The sequence below is a fragment of the Arachis ipaensis genome, chromosome B10, assembly GCF_059453495.1.
Source record: "Arachis ipaensis isolate K30076 ecotype BB chromosome B10, ASM5945349v1, whole genome shotgun sequence".
Lineage (NCBI taxonomy): Eukaryota > Viridiplantae > Streptophyta > Magnoliopsida > Fabales > Fabaceae > Arachis > Arachis ipaensis.
In genome coordinates, this window is record NC_142435.1 from 146,008,523 (window position 1) to 146,028,711 (window position 20,189).

Consider the following 20,189-nt stretch of genomic DNA (forward strand, 5'->3'; position numbering starts at 1 on the left):
TTAATTTAAAGTAAAAATATAAGTTAAAAATTGACTGATATTAATAAAAAAATATATTTCTTTAATTAAATTCTTAAATAAAATTATATATATAAAAAAAAATCCTGTAATTTAATTCCGAAATTAACTCTTTCCTTTTCAAATTTCAAGTATCATAATTTAAGATGGAAGGAAACTTTATCATAACTGACTCCATTAACTGTATCAAAAATTTAATATGGAAGAAATCTTATCAAAATTGACCCCATTAAATGTATCAAAAGAAGTATTTACTCCATTCATATATACTATCTAAAAATTCGCTTTGTGCGTGCAATAAATTAAATTTATTGGTGAGCGGCCAACATTTAAATAAAATTCCAATTTACGAAAATTAATCATTGGTCAGACAATTTAAAAGATATTATAAAAAACTAAAAAAAAATATACTAGCTAGAAAATATAGTATTTATTATAATTTTATTAGAGATATAATTATTTATATTATTTTTTTATTTATTTAAATTTTTAGGATGAATAATTTCATCACATGATATTAGATTCAAAAAATATAGGATAATTTCAATAATGAAAATGCATTTTACACTTTTATTTAATTAAAAAATAATACTACACGTCCAAATCTTTTTGTTAACCAAATTCAATTAAGTTAATTTAACATAATAAAAATTAGTTATAGCTAACATTATTTCAAGTCTTATTATTTAATAACTTGATTAGACTTAATTCATAAAAAAAATTTGAATGTGTAGCAATACTTTTAATTAAATATGTCTTTTTGTATGATTAACTACTCTTCTTATTGAATTTTAAAATATTTTAAAAGTATTTTTATCGTTAATAAATATAAAAAGATCTTTTAATATATACGCAACATTAAATATTCTTACGTTGAATTAAATTCTTGTTATATTATTTTCATATATATATATATGATCCCCAAATTTCCACCCATATAGAGAGGTTGGACGAGGAAAACACTTGAGAGGATCATATAGTCATACAAAATCCTAGTACAACCCTTTGTCCCCAATAATCAAATATGATGATGATTGTCGCAGCCTTGTTGACTGTTCTTATAACTCTGCTGTTGAAGTCTTCTTTTGATGCCATCTCATGGTACTTGCTCACCCCACTACGCATCAAGAGAATCATGGAGAAGCAAGGTGTGCGTGGCCCAAAACCCCGTTTTCTCACCGGCAACATTCCAGACATGGCCTCCCTTGTTTCAAGAGCTGTTTCTCAAGACATGAAAGACATTAGCCACGACATTGTTGATCGCATTATGCCCCATTTTGTTTCATGGTCCAATAAATATGGTACATTATTTATATTTCCTTGTGAACACTTGGCTACTTGCACCTTGAAATGTTACTGAATAAAATAGCAAATTGATTGCGAATTTGCTACTGATTTATCAACGTTAATAAGTACCCTATGATTTTGTACCTCAATTTTATAAATTTGTATGTAACAAAATCCGGGTGCACTATTCTTGTCAAAATTAGGTATTCTATTCGTGTTGCGGTTTAGATCGATTTTAATTTTGTTTTAAATTTTATCTAATTCAATCTAAATTATTGTAATTTGTCTTAGATTGATTTATTTGATTTTAAAAAAAATTAAGATTTGATAATTAAAAAATATAAATTATTTTAGATTGATAAATAAATTTTATTTTACATTTATAAAATACTCACTAAATTATAATATTAATAAGGAGTTATATTCAATTTAGTCATTGAAAGTTGAAATCAGATTCAATTTGATTCTTAAATTTCAATAGATTCAAATTGGATTCTGAAATTTATAATTATAACTCATATTAACCCTTGAGTTAATCTCTATTAAGGACGTGTTGATTTGGTATATTACCTTATTGTAATTAGGATTTCGTACTAGATTACATGTAATCCAGATTTATTAGAGTTCTAAAAGTTTGATTATTTCTCCTATAATTACAATTTTTTTAAATTAAACTTGTTATTGCTGTCTTGGTGAGAATGTTAGTTGGGAAGCCAATCAAATTTTTTAGAGGTCTAGTAGGTGTCACTTCAGTCACATAGAATCTAAGTGATGAGTTAAAATCTTAGCACGTACAAAATTAACATGCCATTCACGGAAATCAATTCAAGAACTAATGTGAGTTATTATTGTAAATTTTGGGAGCCGAATTGAGTCAATTGTAATTTTATAGGTCAATTTAAGTCAGACTTCAAATTTTAAGAGCCAAATTGAATATTATATTAACTGTGAGTAAGATAAAATTTATAATGAATTAAATGTTAAATTTTAATAAATTAAATAATAAAATAATAATAATATTTTATCATATTATATAGCTTAGATTGAATTAGATCCGTTTCCAGAATTAAATTCAAAATTCTATCTAATTTATGTGATTTGCCAAAAATTAGTATAGTTTTAATCTGTTTGCAGTTTGAATTGAACTAGATAAATAATTTTATTTGTAGTTACACCCCAGTCAATAATATTTTACCTGAAAAAAACCTATAGATAAATAGTTCTTTAAGGTATAGATATCATGGACAACATTTTGCTATGCTGTGGATTTATTTGGTGCAGATTTTTCTACAAATTTTTTGTTTTTCATTTGATTAGATTTTCTTACAGATCCACTATTGATTATTGGTAATTGATTTACATAAGAACGGACCATTTTGTGCAGGGAAGAGATTTATATATTGGAATGGAATAGAGCCAAGGCTATGCCTAACAGATACAGAATTGATCAAACAGTTCTTGTCAAAATACAATTCTGTAAGCGGAAAATCATGGCAACAACAACAGGGTACTAAACATTTCATTGGGAGAGGATTGTTGATGGCTAATGGTAAAGATTGGTACCATCAACGTCACATGGTTGCTCCTGCATTCATTGGAGAGAGGCTCAAGGAATATGGAGGGCACATGGTGGAATGCACCAAGCAGATGATCCAATCATTGGAAACTGCTTTGGAGTTTGGAGAATGTGAGGTGGAGATTGGAGAGTATATGACTAAACTCACTGCTGATATTATCTCAAGGACTGAGTTTGGTACTAATTATAACAAGGGAAAGCAAATTTTTCATCTCCTTACAAAGCTTCAGAGACTTGTTGCTCAAGCCACTCGCCATCTTTGCGTTCCAGGAAGCAGGTACTAATGAAGATGATAGTTGAAAATCGTAAAATAATTTGACATACTTATTTAATCAAGTTATTTAATTAACTATAATTTCAATTATGAATTCTAATAGCAATGGTATATTTAATATTGTTTTTTTGTTGCCTATTATAATAATAATAAATGAGGAATGTTAGGGGACCAGCAACTTTGTGATTTGTAACCATTAAATAGCCATCAACGATGGTTTTAATGGTGTGAGATGGGTGTGAGATTTCATCCAATGGCTCACTTTTCTTTGCTTTGCTGGTTATATGCTGGCCAGAATTTAATAAAGTTGCTGTCCCCTAAACTTTTCCATAATAAATAACACCATAATTTGATTAAAATAACAAGGGTGATTATGAAAAAGATTATCGTTTTTAAATGGAATAGATTAATTAACTTAGTTTTTGTAATATTGATATAATTTCATATATGAACATATTTTGGGTGATTTTATTTCAATATATGTTGTAATTTATCATTTTGAATTTTGATTTGATTTCATTTAATTTTTTTCAATAAGGTAGTTAATATTATATTCAGAAATGTTTAGTAACAAAAAGCTTTATCTTAAAATTGTTAAAATTTATTATTTTTTACTTTAGTTAATATATTTTGTAATAAAAAAATATTAAAAAAATTAGTTTACACTGTATGTTTTTTTTGGTCTTTCTAGAGCTTGGTGACATTCTAAGAAAAGATATTTTTATCTATCAATTATATTTGGGTATAACAATATAAAAATATTTTTTTGTTTATTTATTACATGAAAAACGTCTTTTTTTAAAGAGAAAAAGATCTTTTAAAAAAAATGTAAATTACAACTTTTCAAAAAAGATGTTTTTTTTTTATTTTTCTAGTACTTTTACTTTTACTATTAGAAATTTGCCAAACACACTAAAAAATAAAAGAAGATCTTTTTCATTGAAAAAAGATCTTTTTTTTATCAAAATAATGGCATCCAAACAAGCACCTAGCGTAATAAACTTTAACTGTAAAGTGTTATATTTGTGTAGGTTTTTTCCTAGTAGCTATAACAAGGAGATAAAGACATTGAAGGTGGAAGTGGAGAAGCTGTTGATGGAGATCATAGAAAGCAGAAAAGATTGTGTTGAGACAGGTAAGGCGGATTCATTTGGGAAGGATTTGTTGGGTATTCTTCTAGAAGAGATGCAAAACAAAGGTGGAAGCATGAAGAATTTGCAAGTTGTTATGGATGAATGCAAAACGTTCTTCTTTGCTGGGCATGAAACAACAGCAATATTGCTCACTTGGACCACCATGTTGCTAGCAAGCAATCCACAGTGGCAACAAAAAGTCAGAGATGAAGTTAGGAAGCTCTTCAATGGGGAAACTACTCCTCCCATGGATCAACTATCTAAGCTTACTGTGGTTAGTAACACATCACTATAGCTTCTTCTTTTTCCCTTTTACTACTAAATCTTAGTAGAGATTGAGGAACTAATTTGTCTTGTTATTCTTCATAGTCTGTTAAGAATTTTAAAAAGATATAAATGACAAAATATTTTAAAAAATAACATTCAATATGAAAGAAATTTTTTGTATCTCAGTTATTTTTTTTTAGTAAAAACAAATTTTTACATTATGTTTAATAATTTTGCCACATTTTTTAAATTTTTTTAGAATATATTTTTTTTTTATGATTTGTATTTTATTTTTTATTTTTTTTGCATTGGAGCTATTTAGCATTGTCCATTGTTATTTTATTTTTAAAATTAAATTCAATACCTAAAAAATAAATGATTAACTAACATAGCTTTATGCCAACGAGTTATATTTCAAAGGATATAATCTCTCCTATATTCATTTAGATATCGCGGATTTTAGTCTCCCTTTGTGTTAGCCTTCTTTTTTGTGACTCTTTTGTGTTGGCCTTGAATTATTTTTTTGTCTTTCTAACATTACCGTGTTTTATTATGCTGATGTATTATGAATGTTGTGTAGAGTCTTAGAGTAGATAATTATCCATGATTGAAAAGTAAATAAATATTATGATATTTTAATTAAAATTGTTAAAAATCTTATATATTTAATATTTTTAACTTTTTTCTTTTAAATCTATTGATGATTTTATCAAGATATTTTTCTATTTTATTTTATATTTTTTTATGATTTTTTTTAAAAATATTAAAAAAAAAGAAAACACAAATTTAAAAAAATCCTAAATATCTTAAAAAATTGTTGACAAAGAAAAAGCCACCATCAATTTTCTTGCACAATTTAGTAACCAATTCAAATTCAACTATACTAAATGTCTAAATATATACTAAAATTAGTTATTAGTATAAAATACATATTGAAATATAAAATACACATTAAAAATGATTTAAACAATACATGTATTTATATAAAAAGATATAATTTATTTTAGTATAGAAATAGTATTTTTGTTTATAAGCCTAATAACAATTAATGTTGCAGTTAAACATGGTGATTAACGAATCAATGAGGCTGTATCCTCCAGCAACTGTGCTTCCAAGAATGGTGTTTGAAGACATTGCATTAGGTGATCTTTACATCCCTAAAGGCTTATCAATTTGGATTCCAGTGTTAGCTATTCACCATAGCCAAGAACTTTGGGGCAAAGATGCAAATGAATTTAACCCAGAAAGGTTTGCTTCAAAATCATTCATGCCTGGCCGGTTCATACCATTTGCCTCTGGCCCCAGAAATTGTGTTGGACAATCATTTGCCATTATGGAAGCTAAGATTATATTGTCCATGCTTATCTCTAAGTTTAGCTTCACCATTTCAGATAACTATAAGCATGCACCTGTCGTTGTTCTCACAATTAAGCCTAAGCATGGTGTTCAACTTTGTTTCAAGCCCTTGGATCCATAGGCATCATCATAATAATAAGTGATGTATTCAAAAAAACTTTAATATATATTATTGTATAAATAAATAAAAGGATGAATCAATTTTATCCTATTATAATTTTTGTAAAACAATTACATTTCAGTCTTGTATTTCCTTTATCTAAATTGTTACCGGATGTAGAAATTTATAGAGTTTCGTGTTAACATCTTTTGCATAAAAACTAAGCTTTTATGTGACTCACTAATCTATAAGATTGTCCTTTGATTATTGTGAGCGATTAAATATCTACAATACCCTATTATAAATAGCTATATATCTTAAGTAACATAATCAAACTCAAAGGTTTAGGTATCTCTAATACAAAGTTTCTAGAATCTTAAAGAATTATTTAAAATTGACAACTTTATATATAGAGAATTATACGTGAATTTCTATTATATTTTAAATATTTTATCATATATCTATGTTCTAAGTTTTAGTATCTAAACTCTTCAAATTCTTGTGTTGTAACACAATTCTTTACCTACAACCAGTCAAATTCATTTGCTCAATATAATAATAATAATAATAATAATAATAATAATAATAATAATAATAATAATAATAATCAAAACTATATACAAAGTAATTATACATAATTATTAATATTGTGTATTATCTTAAAAATTTTAAATGGTTTATACGTTAATAAAAATTAAGCAAGTTTTCTAACTTTACTCGTGTAGAGAATTTTCAAAGAGCAAGACCTGAAGAAGAGGAAAGAGAAAAGAGGGTCAAACTAAAAAAAAAAAATTTATTGCTTAGCATTGACTATTAAAGATTTTGACTAAAGTATAAGATTGAAACATTTTTAATAAAATTAAGCTAAATCCAAATATTAAGAGTAGAAAGTATATATTTTTTCTCTACTTTTAAATATGTTAAAGTTCCAGGATGTACAGAGATACCAAAAACTGAATCAGTAGAACAGATCGGTGAAAAATCACAGGTTAGTTACTCACTGGTTGCAAAACTTAAGAGATACAGCTAATAAAACAAACCAAAACATGTTGAATCCGCCGTTAGTAAAATCAAAATAATAATATTTAAAAGACAATAAAAAATAGTTTAAATAATACAAAGTTATTTTATTTTATATTTATTAATTATTGTTAAAATAATTATATAATTTTAGATATAATAAATACGTAATTACATATATTATATATATAAAATTATAGATGTTATATCATATAAGATAATTTTAAATATTATCTCTTAATATTATTGAAATAAAAATATATTTGTTCTTCTCAATCACAGATTGTAGTTCACTTCGTATTAGATATCTAGTTGTTTAGTATTTTAATTAATTATATTTTATGCGTATCAAGAAATCAGTTATTTATTTACAATATATAATAAAATATAAAATATATTAAAATAAAACCAATCTGTTTACATCAAAAATAAAATCTGATAAAATAAAAGTAGGAGGAAAAAAAGGGGGAAGTTGAAAAAATTAAAGGGGAGAAAAATAAAAAAGAAATAAAAGAAAACACAAGCAAAGGGACAAAGCGATGAAAGCAACATTTATATGTCATCTTGTGCATGAGTGTCATGTGCCAGACTTATATTATAGGAAATATTTTAAGTGTACCGGATAGTGTTGGTGCATCAATTATTTTAACCTCTAATTTTAATTAATATATATTATATATATTTTTTATAATTCAAATCAACGATTAAAATAACCAGTGTATTGGTATTCTCCTGTGCACTTGAAATGTTTCCTATATAAATTAGAAACTATTGTTTATCCGATCCATCCTATTCTTCTTCCTCACACACAAACATCCTTTTTTAACTTTATTTTTTTATCACTTTGTTTAGTTGATGCAAACCATTCAAAACTCCTAACTTGTAATAGGTCACACCTAATTCTCAAAATCACATGGTAAAAGTTAGGGAGGTACATGTAATTAGGCATCGCAGGCCCCACTGATGATGTACAAATTAGTAATAAAAACTGTAAATTAAAAATTATATTCAATGTATGTATTCATATATATTATACAATGGCAAATTGGCAATCCATATCATTCATCATGGATGATATATAATATACATATAAACCTTATTAAAATTCAATCTAATAGTAAATTGATAAATAAATTACACAATTTGCATGTCAAATATATTAACAAATTTCTTTTAGTGAAATTCTAAAATTATCTACAAAAGAGACAATATCATTAACAAAATTACCTATAAAAAATGAAATCATCCAAAAAAAAAAAAAAGAAAATCCATTTATAAAAATATTAAAAAATATTTTTTATGGATAATTTTGAAATTTAATTTAGCAACAACATAAATTTTCATATATAATTTTGTTACCTTCACACTTTTTTTTCCCTTTTTGCCCTTGTTTGAGGTAAATCACTAAATTATTACTTCTTCTTGCTCCTATCTCTATTGTTGGAGAAGATTGAACACAAACCAGAGAGACTTACAGGAGGAACATTCAGAACAGGATTGACTCTAACACTATTTTTATTATTATTCCCATAATATGATGCATTGTGACTTCTCTTCAATGGAGGCTTTAGACGATGATGATGATGATTAGAATTAGAAGAAGAAGAAGAAGACCTTGTTGTTGTTGTTGCTGTTGTGGTGCTATAAGAATAATAATGCTTCTGATGAGAATTTTGTTGCTTGATAGAGGAAGAAGAAAGTGGGACCCTTTTAGGAGAAGAACCAGTTGAATTGCTTCTTGACAAAAGTGGCAATGGACACAATCTCCTACCATACCCACTTCCACAACTGCTACTCCTCTTGAAGCTCCAAAATGATTTTGAATTTGAACCACCATCAACATAGTTATGATTATTCAACTCCTTTGTTTCTTTGTTTCTAATAATAATTTCATTATTAGTAACATTTTCTTCTGTAGAGTTGGTCCGAGTGGTAAGTGGCTCGATATTGCTTAAGCAAGAAGGTACCGGGTTCGAGGCCTTGTGTATGCAGCTATGCTCTTTTTTTTGTAATTGATGACTACTACCGTTTTGCTTCAGAGGGGCATTTGTGTCTTTTTGGGTGTTCTTGATTTCAGTTGGGACGATTCTACCCTCAGAGAAAAGCTCATCAGCTGAAGATGTTTGGTTGTTCTCTTCATGGATATGGAAATCGAAATCAATGGATGAGTTGAATCTAGATGAGTTTGATCTCAAAGGGGGTTGAATTCTCTCAACTGGGATCACATCAAATTGGGAGAAATCATGTGAGAATGAAATTCTTGGACTCATTGGATTTTCTGAGCAAAGAAATTCAACTACCATTTTTCTAAGGAAAAAAAATGGACACAGAGTTAACATAAAAAAAATGAGGAAAGGCTCCTTTTTATGAAAGAACTAAACAGAACAATGGAGGGTTCAAGAAAAAAAAAAAAAAAAAACTTTGAATTGAGGAAAGGTGAGAAATCAAATCAAAGTTTTGCAACCTTTTTTTTCTTTTTGAGTGGTCCAATAGTGAAGGCAAAAAAGTTGTGATGATATGAGGAATAATAATAACATGGCAAATAGGGTGTTGAGGGAACAGAGAATGAGACTTTGGAAAAGAAAATGGTGAGTGGTTTCTTTTTAAGTCACAGATTCAAAGGTTGGAACGTTGAAGAGGGTGGTGTTGGTTGCAGAAAGATGAAGCCATGTGTTGTTGTAAGGTTAGACTAATTCATTCAGCACAGCTTTTCAAACATGGTGGTTAACAACCATTAAAAAATGAAAACAAATAAGCTAACTCCAATATTAAAATGAATAGGAAAAGAAAAAAAAAAACAAATTCATTTCAACTATTCTTATATTATTCTAGTATTATATGGTAGTCCACATTTTGATTTATTTTATATTAAATAATAACATTTCATTCTTAAACATTTTTTATTTAATAAGAAGTGATACATTTTTTTAATGAGAAAACAACAAATAAATTCTTTATTTTTTATCTCGAAGACATATAAGTCATTGATTAATTAAAAATACAAAAACGTTTCTCATTTTTTAAAATATGAAACATCTATATAAGTTCTTTCAGATGATCTATTTGTTTTTATATATCTTAGACAAAAGAACTTAAATGTCTTTTATATTTTAAAAAATAATTTTTTTTAGTATTTTTAATTAGTAAGAGACTTATGTATTTTTAAATTATAAAGTCAAATAATTTTTAATTCTTTATTTATTATATTTTATATTAATAAGTCAGTTTAAGATTTAAGATTTATATTTTGTATTCATAAAATTCACGCTTTTTAATATTGATATTGGACCCATGCTGGTGTATGAGAATGATATGGGGGTGGGAGGTGTCTAACAAAAATGTGGGTTCAGGGTAGTAGGAACTCGGACCCTTCGAAGACAGTAAGCAAAACCCACAGTCCAATTTCTTTGCGTTTGTATCTGCTTGGAGTGGAAGCAAAACCCACGGTCCGATTTCTTTGCGTTTGTATCTGTTTGGAGTGGAACTCGGACCCTCCGAGTTGCATGCAAAATTCTTCCTTGTGATATCGTTGGGTCCGATTTCATGCATACGAATTTTCATCTCTCACCCAAACAAATCGGACCCTTCGATTTGTTACTAAAAATTTAAAATTCAAAGAAAACGCAGGGTCCGATTTCCTTCTGCCCACACTGACAAAAAACCTATCCCACAAATATGTCTGTTTCACCCCTAAATCATATCGGAGCAAAGCACACACATGCCCTCCATTTCCAAAAAATTGAGCCTAAAATTCATCTACACACTCATAATTATTTGTGGGTAAGCTAAGTTTTAACTCTATATTTTACAATTTTCAATAAAATATAGACTTATAATGATTTATGAACAAATATTTTAACTCTATATATTAACAAATAAATCATTACAAGCATACAAAGTTTACATTTTTTATTAGATCTAATCCTTGGCAATGATTTATTAACGATAAAAATGGTAAATGAATAAATGTTTTCTTAACAAAATCTAATCAAATCTTCAAAGTGTTATTTTTTAAATAACAGAAAAAAAAATTAGCACAAATTTTATGAAACTAACACAAATTTTTGGAGCAAACAAAAAACACAGTCTTTTGGATATAAACACAACAATTATGTATAAATGACAATATATATATAAAAGAGGAAGAAGGAAAGAAAACCAACAAAAAATGCAAAAAGAAATAACAGAAAATAAGTCATAAGGAAAATGAAAAAAAAACCCATTATTTATCTATCATTACTTTATGAACAATCCCATGTGACCAAATTAGTACGTCCAAAACTAATTAAAATCACTACTATGCTTAAAAAAGTACAGTGAGCAATGAATTAGCTATTATTAGGATTAGGGAACATGAAAAGACAATGTAAATCACCCTACAGCAACCAAATATGGGTTTCAAAATTTATTATTGATCCTCCCACATTGTGAGATCTACCTTTCCATTCCTATCCTATCTATTATCTATATCTATGTTAATGGCCCATCAACACACGCATAACTTCCATTATGTGAAGGACCAAAACAAAATAAAGCATCACATAACTTGTCACCTCTCTCCCTCATCTTTGTCAAAAACTCTGAGTTTTGAGTGTCTGTTTTTTTATTTTTATTTATAAATTTTTGTGAAAAATATACACGAAAAAAACAAAAAAAAAATTATTTTTTACAAAATTTTAAAAGTAAAAAAAAAAAAAAAAACTAAAACTAGAATCACAAGAAACCAAAAATACCCTTGTGTTATTTTTACTTCAATTCCACCTGATTAGGTCACTTGCCATGTGAACAGAAAACCTAAAGTAGAAACGCCATTCACATTCATGAATCTGGTGCCATAATCCAAATGGCCAAACAACAATAATAATTCACCGTATATAGTACCCCATCCTTAGATCTTTTCACAAATGTCTTTTCTCTCATACTATTCTAGCTCCTCATCTATATCCCTCTCTGTATGTACTTGTGGATGCTGTTTTTGTAATTGTCACACAAAAAAGCACGAGTTATATGATTCCTTTTCTCTATCCCAAATTATCTGTTACACTTTTACTAAATATACATATATTTGAGATTTTTTAAAATTTAATAAGTTGATCTGAAAAATAAACTTATTGAAATATCGTAATTAAAGACAACACCAAATTTAATTTTTGTAATAACATAATAATTAGTCATCCTTTAATATATATTCCTACGATTTTAGGAATAACTAGTACATAATTTAATAATAGTAATAATAAATGTTATATAAAAAGAAAATTAAATGACAAATTTTACAAAACAAATTATAATTGACCTAAATGACAATTAATTTAGGACGAATGGAGCATATATAATAATTCGTAGGTGTAAGTAAAAATTCTGCCACCCTCTGATTGCATTGTTTGTCAAGGAAGGAGAAATTTAGAAGCTAGGGACGTGGGTCCTTGATTAGAGATTTGTAATCAACTTCAGATTCATCCAAAGTGATAAAATAATGTATGTTTATGATTGATATTCATTGAGATTCACTTCAACAACCGCATAAGAAGAATAATTAGAAAAGTAAAAGTATAGGTAAACAATGAAAATATTAAATAATGTAAACAATAGATATATTAGATGTTTATTTTATTAGTGTACGGATAATTATTTTAATATTAAAATTTAGAGGGTTAATTTGGAGGTGTAGTGTATTTTTATTTAATTGGTGGTTGTTCATATTGTTCAACAAAATCATTGTCCCCTTAGCATTTTCCATTAGAAAATGGAGAACTGTACTAAAAGACTCTAGCGCAGCTCCTCTCTCTCTCCCATTGGGGGTAAATCACAAAGTTCTCTTGAGGGTTATTATTGCCGCCTCAATCTAGGCCGTGGTGGTCCTCTTATGTTCCAATCTCCTTTAACCTCTTTTCTTTTTTTGCTTTCACTGTCTTTCTTTTTTTCTTCTCTTCTGTTTTTCTGTTCTCCTCCGCCTCCGTTCACACCGGTCCGCCATCTCTTTATCTTCTTCTCTCTTATCTTCTTGCTTCCTATTTTTTGGTTTGTTTTCTGTTTTTCTGCTTTTCTTTTAGAGATTTAGATTTGAGATCCAGATCTATATCTAAAATAATCTTTCTTCGGACCTGAACTTAGCTCTGTGTTCCTGATTTTATAACTGTTGGGAATAAGACACCATTCCCCCTTGAGAAAACACCTTTGACAGAGAAATAAAATAGACACAATTACAACACAAGAATTTAACGTGGAAACTCCAATTACCGGAGAAAAAACCACGGCCGTTGTCAAATGACAACCAGAGAATATCACTATGTGAAAATTGTTACAACACATAGACTTCTTTCTCTCACCGGCACCCCAGTACACCCACACTCTCTCAAAGCAAATATCTAACTACACCTCACAACACTCTCTAATAAAGAGTACAGAGGAAAAGAAAAATCAGATACAAGCTTAAAGTGTTTCTGACTGGTGCAAAAACAAATGGAGAACTTAGCCTTATATTTATAGCCTAGGCCACCCACTCCATTTGCTATCCTAAGCAATGTGGGACTAATTCAACCAAATCCTAACAATCTCCACCTTGATTGAAATAGTCACACATCTTCAGCTTCCATTGTCAACACCGACAATTCTTTGCTGCCATTGTCTATACCAACAATCATAGTTCAAAGAACTATCATACTCCACCATGAAAGTATACTCACTTGGAATTAGACCACTCCAAGCATTTCGCCTTGGTACAGATCGAAACCTTGCTGAAAATTCATGGTGCAACTTCCAAATTGGCTTTTCCTGGAAGTTCTTCAGCCATCGACCTAACTCCGCCACACACCTTGCATCTCAACGCCAACCAATGCCCGTGTGCAATTGTGGACCCGATTGCCACAACTCATCCTTATCCATGGCAGTGCGGTAATACCATGAGGATACTTCTTGTCTTCTAGAGAACATCATCTTCTCTCATAGAGAGAGCAACCAGAGATCTTCTCCTTCAACGCCTTGTGCAAACCTGATTGTATCAACACATCCTTGACTTGTATTTGCCACAAGCCAAAATTAATTCTTCCATCAAATTTCTCTATTTCAAGCTTCACAGCACTTGAATATCCTGACATTGTTGCAACCGTATACTGGAATAGTATAACTCAACCGTGCACTAGGAAGGGTCCCCAGGAAAGAGAGGTGGGTCACAATGGACACACTTAAATACTAGGTCTTTCCTTAGCCAGAACCTTTCCAAACAGCACTCTCACAGTGTCACACTGCCTTCCAGCAACAACAACAGCAACCAAAGATCAACCTCAAGTCACAGGACAAAATTCTTTTCTGATGTGGAAGGTCAGACTAGGCCGCAACCACAGAGCATACTAAGAATAAATCCCACCAAATCGAAGCTCTTGATACCACTTTGGTTGCTGTTGTTGTTGCTGGAAGGCAGTGTGACACTGTGAGAGTGCTGTTTGGAAAGGTTCTGGCTAAGGAAAGACCTGGTATTTAAGCGTGTCTATTGTGACCCACCTCTCTTTCCTGGGGACCCTTCCTAGTGCACTCTCATAGTGTCACACTGCCTTCCAGCAACAACAACAGCAACCAAAGTGGTATTAAGAGCTTCGGTTTGGTGACAGAGAGTGTTGTGAGGTGTAGTTAGATATTTGCTTTGAGAGAGTGTGGGTGTACTGGGGTGCCGGTGAGAGAAAGAAGTCTATGTGTTGTAACAATTCAACCAAATCCTAATAATAACCCATCTGTGGTTTTTCTCCCTCTTTTGTAGTGGTGTTTTGGTTCCCTTTATGGTTGATGGTGGTGTTCTGATGATACAAATCTTTTCAGATCTTGAAGGAAAATTCTACGAAGAAATAGTTTTGTTTATAGAAAAACTTTCGAAATCAGAAAATATTCAGATCTATATGGAGAAGAAGAAGATGCATCTTATTGGCTTGCAGCACATGTGCGTAGATTTAGAATTTAGAAACAAAAGAGATTCTATTTAGTCTCTATTTCTTCTTGTTAAGATTTTTAGTAATCGAATGTTGGACTTGTTATCAGATTTTAGTTCAATACATGAGATATCTATCTTCTTGTTATCTATATAGAATTGATATTTCTTTAATTTTTGTAAGTGCCGTTTGGATTTTCTATAATTGAAAAACATTTTTTCTGTAAAAAAAACAACCGCATAAAAAGAAGTATAAGAAAATATCGCATATAGTAAATAACGCGAACAACAAATTAAAAAAAGAAAGGTTAAATTAATTTTAAATTTTATATTTTTAATTCATTATTATTAGATTTTAAAACTTAAAAAATAAAAATCTTAAACACATTCACACTACGTACGAATTCCTCCTATCTCTTTTTTATCTCTGTCACACTGTCTACACAGTGCTCTGCCATTCCACTTCCACATCTCACAGCCGTCGCTGGAGGTAGCCATCACCAACGGTGCTTGTCTTTCCAAGAGTGTTGCTGCCCCGCAGAATTCGCGCAGTTGCAGCCATAGTTGATTCACGATTCCATTCTCCCGCCTTCGCTGCTGTTCACGTCTCCAGGGCTGCCATCGCTGATGTTGGCTCGTGATCAAGGAGCGCGTTGTATCGCTGTTGCTATAACCATAAAATTAACGTTGTTGTTGTTGAATGCAAGTAAATAAGACCAAAAATGGATTCATCAATTGGTGAAGATTGTTCAAATGCCCTAATTTTTTAGATTGTTCATTTTTTATGCTTTTAATTATTAGTTTAATTTGATTTAATCAAAATAATTATTTTATAATAAAATAATAAATAAAATATAAATAAATATACTATTGAAATAATATTAATAAGAGTAAAGTATATTTTTTGTTTCTAAAATTTGACAAAAGTTTTAAAATTTATCCTTAAGTTTTAATTTATTTTGTTTTAATTTTGTCCCAAAAATTTTCGATTTGCATCAAATATACCCTTGAGGGCTAAATTTTCAAAAAATTTAAGACCAATCTAACAATTATGCTTAATTTGCTTGTGTTAAGGATTGTTCTTATAAAATTGTTGTTAAATCGGTCTTAAAAATTTTTGAAAAGTTAGCCATTAAGCGTCAGGGGCATATTTGATGCAAATCGAAAACTTTTGGAACAAAATTGAAACAAAATAAAACTTAGAAGTATTTTTGAAATTTTTGTCAAACTTTAGGAACAAAAAGTATACTTTACCGTGTCAATAATTTAATACTCATTATATCACTATTGAGAGTATTAGGATAGTCACAAAAATTAACAAAAATTAATAAAAATGAACACAAAATTGATCATCATGAACAAATAATAGTCTTAAATTCATCAAAAATTGAATGACTTATAAATTACATACTTAGTAATAATATTAACATTGCCAACTAAATAATTTAATTAATACACAACTCCAAACACTATCATCCATAGGAAATTACAAGCGACAAATTTACCTGAATTTCTAATGAAAAAATTTTCACATAGATTTCATAAAGTTCCGGAAAAGGAATGATTCATCTATCAATTAATCACAGGGGAATAATCTACTTCATATACTCTTTAAAAGTAGTCTCGGATCATCTGCAAAATAAAAGTAAATAGCAAAATTCATCAACCATGGCATGACAAAGTTAAATTCTCAAAAGTCTATGCTGAATTAACTAACTTAACAATTTAAACACAAAATTAAGTCCAAAACATAAACACAACACTATATGATATTCCAGTAGAATAACACTACGCAAAAAAGCGCAAAAAAGCACAAAACACAAAACAACAGCAAAACAGAACAGTCAGAGTTAATCAATAATTAATTAATCATTTAATAAAAAATAAAAACACAAAACATTCAATAATCAACATGATTTCTAAATAAGCAGAAAAAACAAAAAACAAGAACTAGTAATAAGCACTGACCTTCTATCTGAGCAGTCTAGGCAGAGTATGACGGAGAGCAGTTGAGTGCGACGAATGATGGCGACCAGACGAGGGCGAGCAGAATGGTGACCAGACGACGACCACACGATTGATGAATGAGGAGAGGGGTTGGAGACTTGGAGCATGACGACTAGACAAGGACGGAAGTTCCTAAGCCCAAAGGACGGCGGCAGGAGTGCGGCTGAGCAGATTAAGACAACAAACACCGAGCTCGAGGAAGAAGTTGCGATCAGTGAGAGCGAACAGGGATTGGAGACTTGGAGCACGCTGACAGGGTGAAAATGGAAGCTCCTGAGTGCGACGGATAACGACAGTGTCCCACTCCTTACGACGGTGGTGGAGGCTAAATGGCTAGTTTTTTTTGTTGAGGGCAGCGCAATGTTCTAATTTCAGAAGGAAAGAAAAGGACTTGGAGGCGCAAGGAATCAAGGACAAGGAATGAAAGTATCCGTTTTTCTTTTTAATTAAACTCAAACAACATCATTTCATGCAAACCAGCACATCTAGGGGTGGCAATGGTGCGGGTAGGGGCAGATAGTAAAAAGTTAAACCCTAACTCGCTCCTGCGGGTACCCGCCCCGCCCTTAACTGCCCCTATAATTATTAAAATCCAACAAATAAAATTAAATTTTAAAATTTATATAACCATCATTACATACATAATATAAATTAAAGTAAAAATTTAAATATAATATAATATTATTAATTATTTTACTAATTATTTTATATATATTACATATATTATATATTAAAAGTATATATATACCGAGACGGGTCTAACCTAAACCCGACCTCGACCCACCCCGTTAAAAATCCAACCCAATGCGGGAGCAGGTAATTATCCGCCTCGATCGGATAGGGGTGGGGTGGATACCCACGGGTTCGGGTAGTGTTGCTACCCCTACAGCTCTCAATTTGGATCGACCAGCCGATTTCTGGTCGGTTCATCAGCTCTCACACAATTTTTGGAACGAAGATTTTTCTTGATGGACCAAATTGTAGAGGCTTTCGATTCTTGGTCGGTCTGGTTTTCAAAACCATAGAAATATGTTTCAATTCTGAAATGAAAAAAAAAACTTAAAAGCCCAATTTCTGTAATAGCCCAGTAAACTAAAACCCAATTTTTTCATTGGCCCATTACACTAATACGCCCAATTTCTCCAGGCCCAACAAACATTACCATGAAGGCCGAAACTGCCAACATATATGACGTTACTTCACAAATCACAACAGAGACTGAACCCCACCACACGGATGGATCAAAATCAATATAGATGGTTTGTCACAAGGAAATCCAAAATTTGCTGTGTAACACCCTACCATACAGAGCTTTACACCTAGGATGTAAAACAGAGGTGGTAAGGCGCTACGAACTCTAAAAATAAAATATAAATATGTATAATAGTAGAAAGAATGTAGTATATTAGGAGCCTTGAAGAATGGGTAAAACAAAATCGCAAAATTAAAAGCCCAACGCTCAGGAAAGAGATTACTTGCGTACGAAGAAAATTAAGGTACATAACATATATATAAAAACAAGGGTAGATGGTCAAAAGTACAAAATATCAAGCTCCGAACTCAGCCTGCGAAACTAAGGCTGGCCAGAGAATAGTCATATATATACATATAAGGAACCATAACCCAAAATACATACATGAGACCTTAGTTCTCCATAAACCTCTATGAGGTGCAATAGTAAAGTATGTATACATATGAGGAGAGTCTATACATATAACAAAATATCAAAAGTGAAGTCCTAAAATGACCACTTCGCTGCAGAAACTCCAGACGCCTAGCGAGGTGCCTCTCGACCTGCATCTGAAAAATAACAACATTGTATGGGATGAGAATTGGGGGGTTCTCAGCATGGTAAAGGTGCCACGTACATAAGATATAAGGCCTTGAAAATGCCAGAGGCAATCCTAGAACACTGACACTCAGATTATAAAACTTAAAGAACTAAAACAGAAGCCATGAATCAGGGTGGTTTTCTAAGGCTTCCTAAACTTAACCGATTCCTTAAACATAACTAAAACTTAACTAGAACCCTAAATCTCTCTGTCTTTCCTCCGTTCCTCCATCTCCGATGAAATTACAAAGACAAACAAGGAGACAATGACAAACACAGGTAGAATACAAGTAATACAGTATAGCATATTATAATCACTTAGGCAATCCCAATTAATGCACAAGCAAGCAATTCAAACAATATGCATATGATGCATGCTTGTTCTATGGCTAATGAGTCTCATCTGTTAGTTATCAAGCCAACCCGATAAGTCCGACTGCTAAACCCTGGATTGTCCCCCGACGCGCATCCCCAAAAGTCTATGCATAGATTTTTCTCATATACATAAAATTGATCAATGAGGGTTAACCTTCCCGGAAATTTATAAGTGCCCAGTCACCTCTTACATCGTAGGGTCAACAGAGTATCGAGTCTCAACCTGGAACACGTGGTGGTAAGCCACGGTACTTTACCCAGGAAAACTCGTATCTCAGATAAAATAAGTGCATAAGACATTTAAGCATTCATATCCGTTCATAAACATATCATTATTATTCATTATATCCATAACATCACTTATACATCATGTCTTTGAACCTTTCATACATCATTTATTATAACCCGGAGTAAGTGGGGCAAACCACACCCTTGCATCTACCCGAGGAGCCTCTATACTAACCAACCTGGAGCAAGTGGGGGCGAAACCACAACCCTTGCGTCTACCCAGGAGGTACGTTCTCATATGCCCAATAGGAACAAAGGAAGGGATCCTAACCTCCTACCATCTTGCTAGGAGCGATTTTACAATACCAGAAGGAACAAAGAAGGGGATCCTCACCTTCCACTATCTCCAGGGGTCGCACTTTCAAGAAAGAGTGCTCAGATGTAACTTTTATTCCTTTCTTTAATCATTCTTATAATATAAGAAGTGTATATATATATATATACAACATATCTCCTCATACCTAAATCATCACTTCTCAAACTTTCTTCATCTCCAAGTTACTACCTATTCCTAGTTTCATCTCATTACTAGGCATATTACTAAGATATAGGGTTAAAAGAATGAAATTAGAGGTTTAGCGGTTTAAAATCATGTTTAAAACACTAAAATCCCATTTGCTGAAAACAGGGGTCATGCGTACGCGTGGGAGTGCAATTTGCCCATCACGCGTACGCATTACCTTATCCGTGTACGCATGCATGTCAAACAGAAATGCCCATCCGCGTATGGAGGGGTCCG

General features: G+C 30.9%; 2 protein-coding genes across 2 annotated transcripts; one reads left to right on the forward strand and one right to left on the reverse strand.

The window, feature by feature from the left end:
* Positions 1 to 975: 975 nt before the first annotated feature.
* On the forward strand, positions 976 to 6,163 carry LOC107621287 (cytokinin hydroxylase-like). Its single transcript, XM_016323321.3, has 4 exons — positions 976 to 1,319; positions 2,690 to 3,158; positions 4,187 to 4,562; positions 5,613 to 6,163. Exons 1-4 carry the CDS (start codon positions 1,043 to 1,045, stop codon positions 6,030 to 6,032), a joined length of 1,542 nt encoding a protein of 513 aa, XP_016178807.1. The 5' UTR covers positions 976 to 1,042; the 3' UTR covers positions 6,033 to 6,163.
* A 2,151-nt stretch (positions 6,164 to 8,314) lies between these two features.
* On the reverse strand, positions 8,315 to 9,766 carry LOC107621720 (uncharacterized). Its single transcript, XM_016323734.3, has one exon. It carries the CDS (start codon positions 9,368 to 9,370, stop codon positions 8,444 to 8,446), a length of 927 nt encoding a protein of 308 aa, XP_016179220.1. The 5' UTR covers positions 9,371 to 9,766; the 3' UTR covers positions 8,315 to 8,443.
* Positions 9,767 to 20,189: the final 10,423 nt, after the last annotated feature.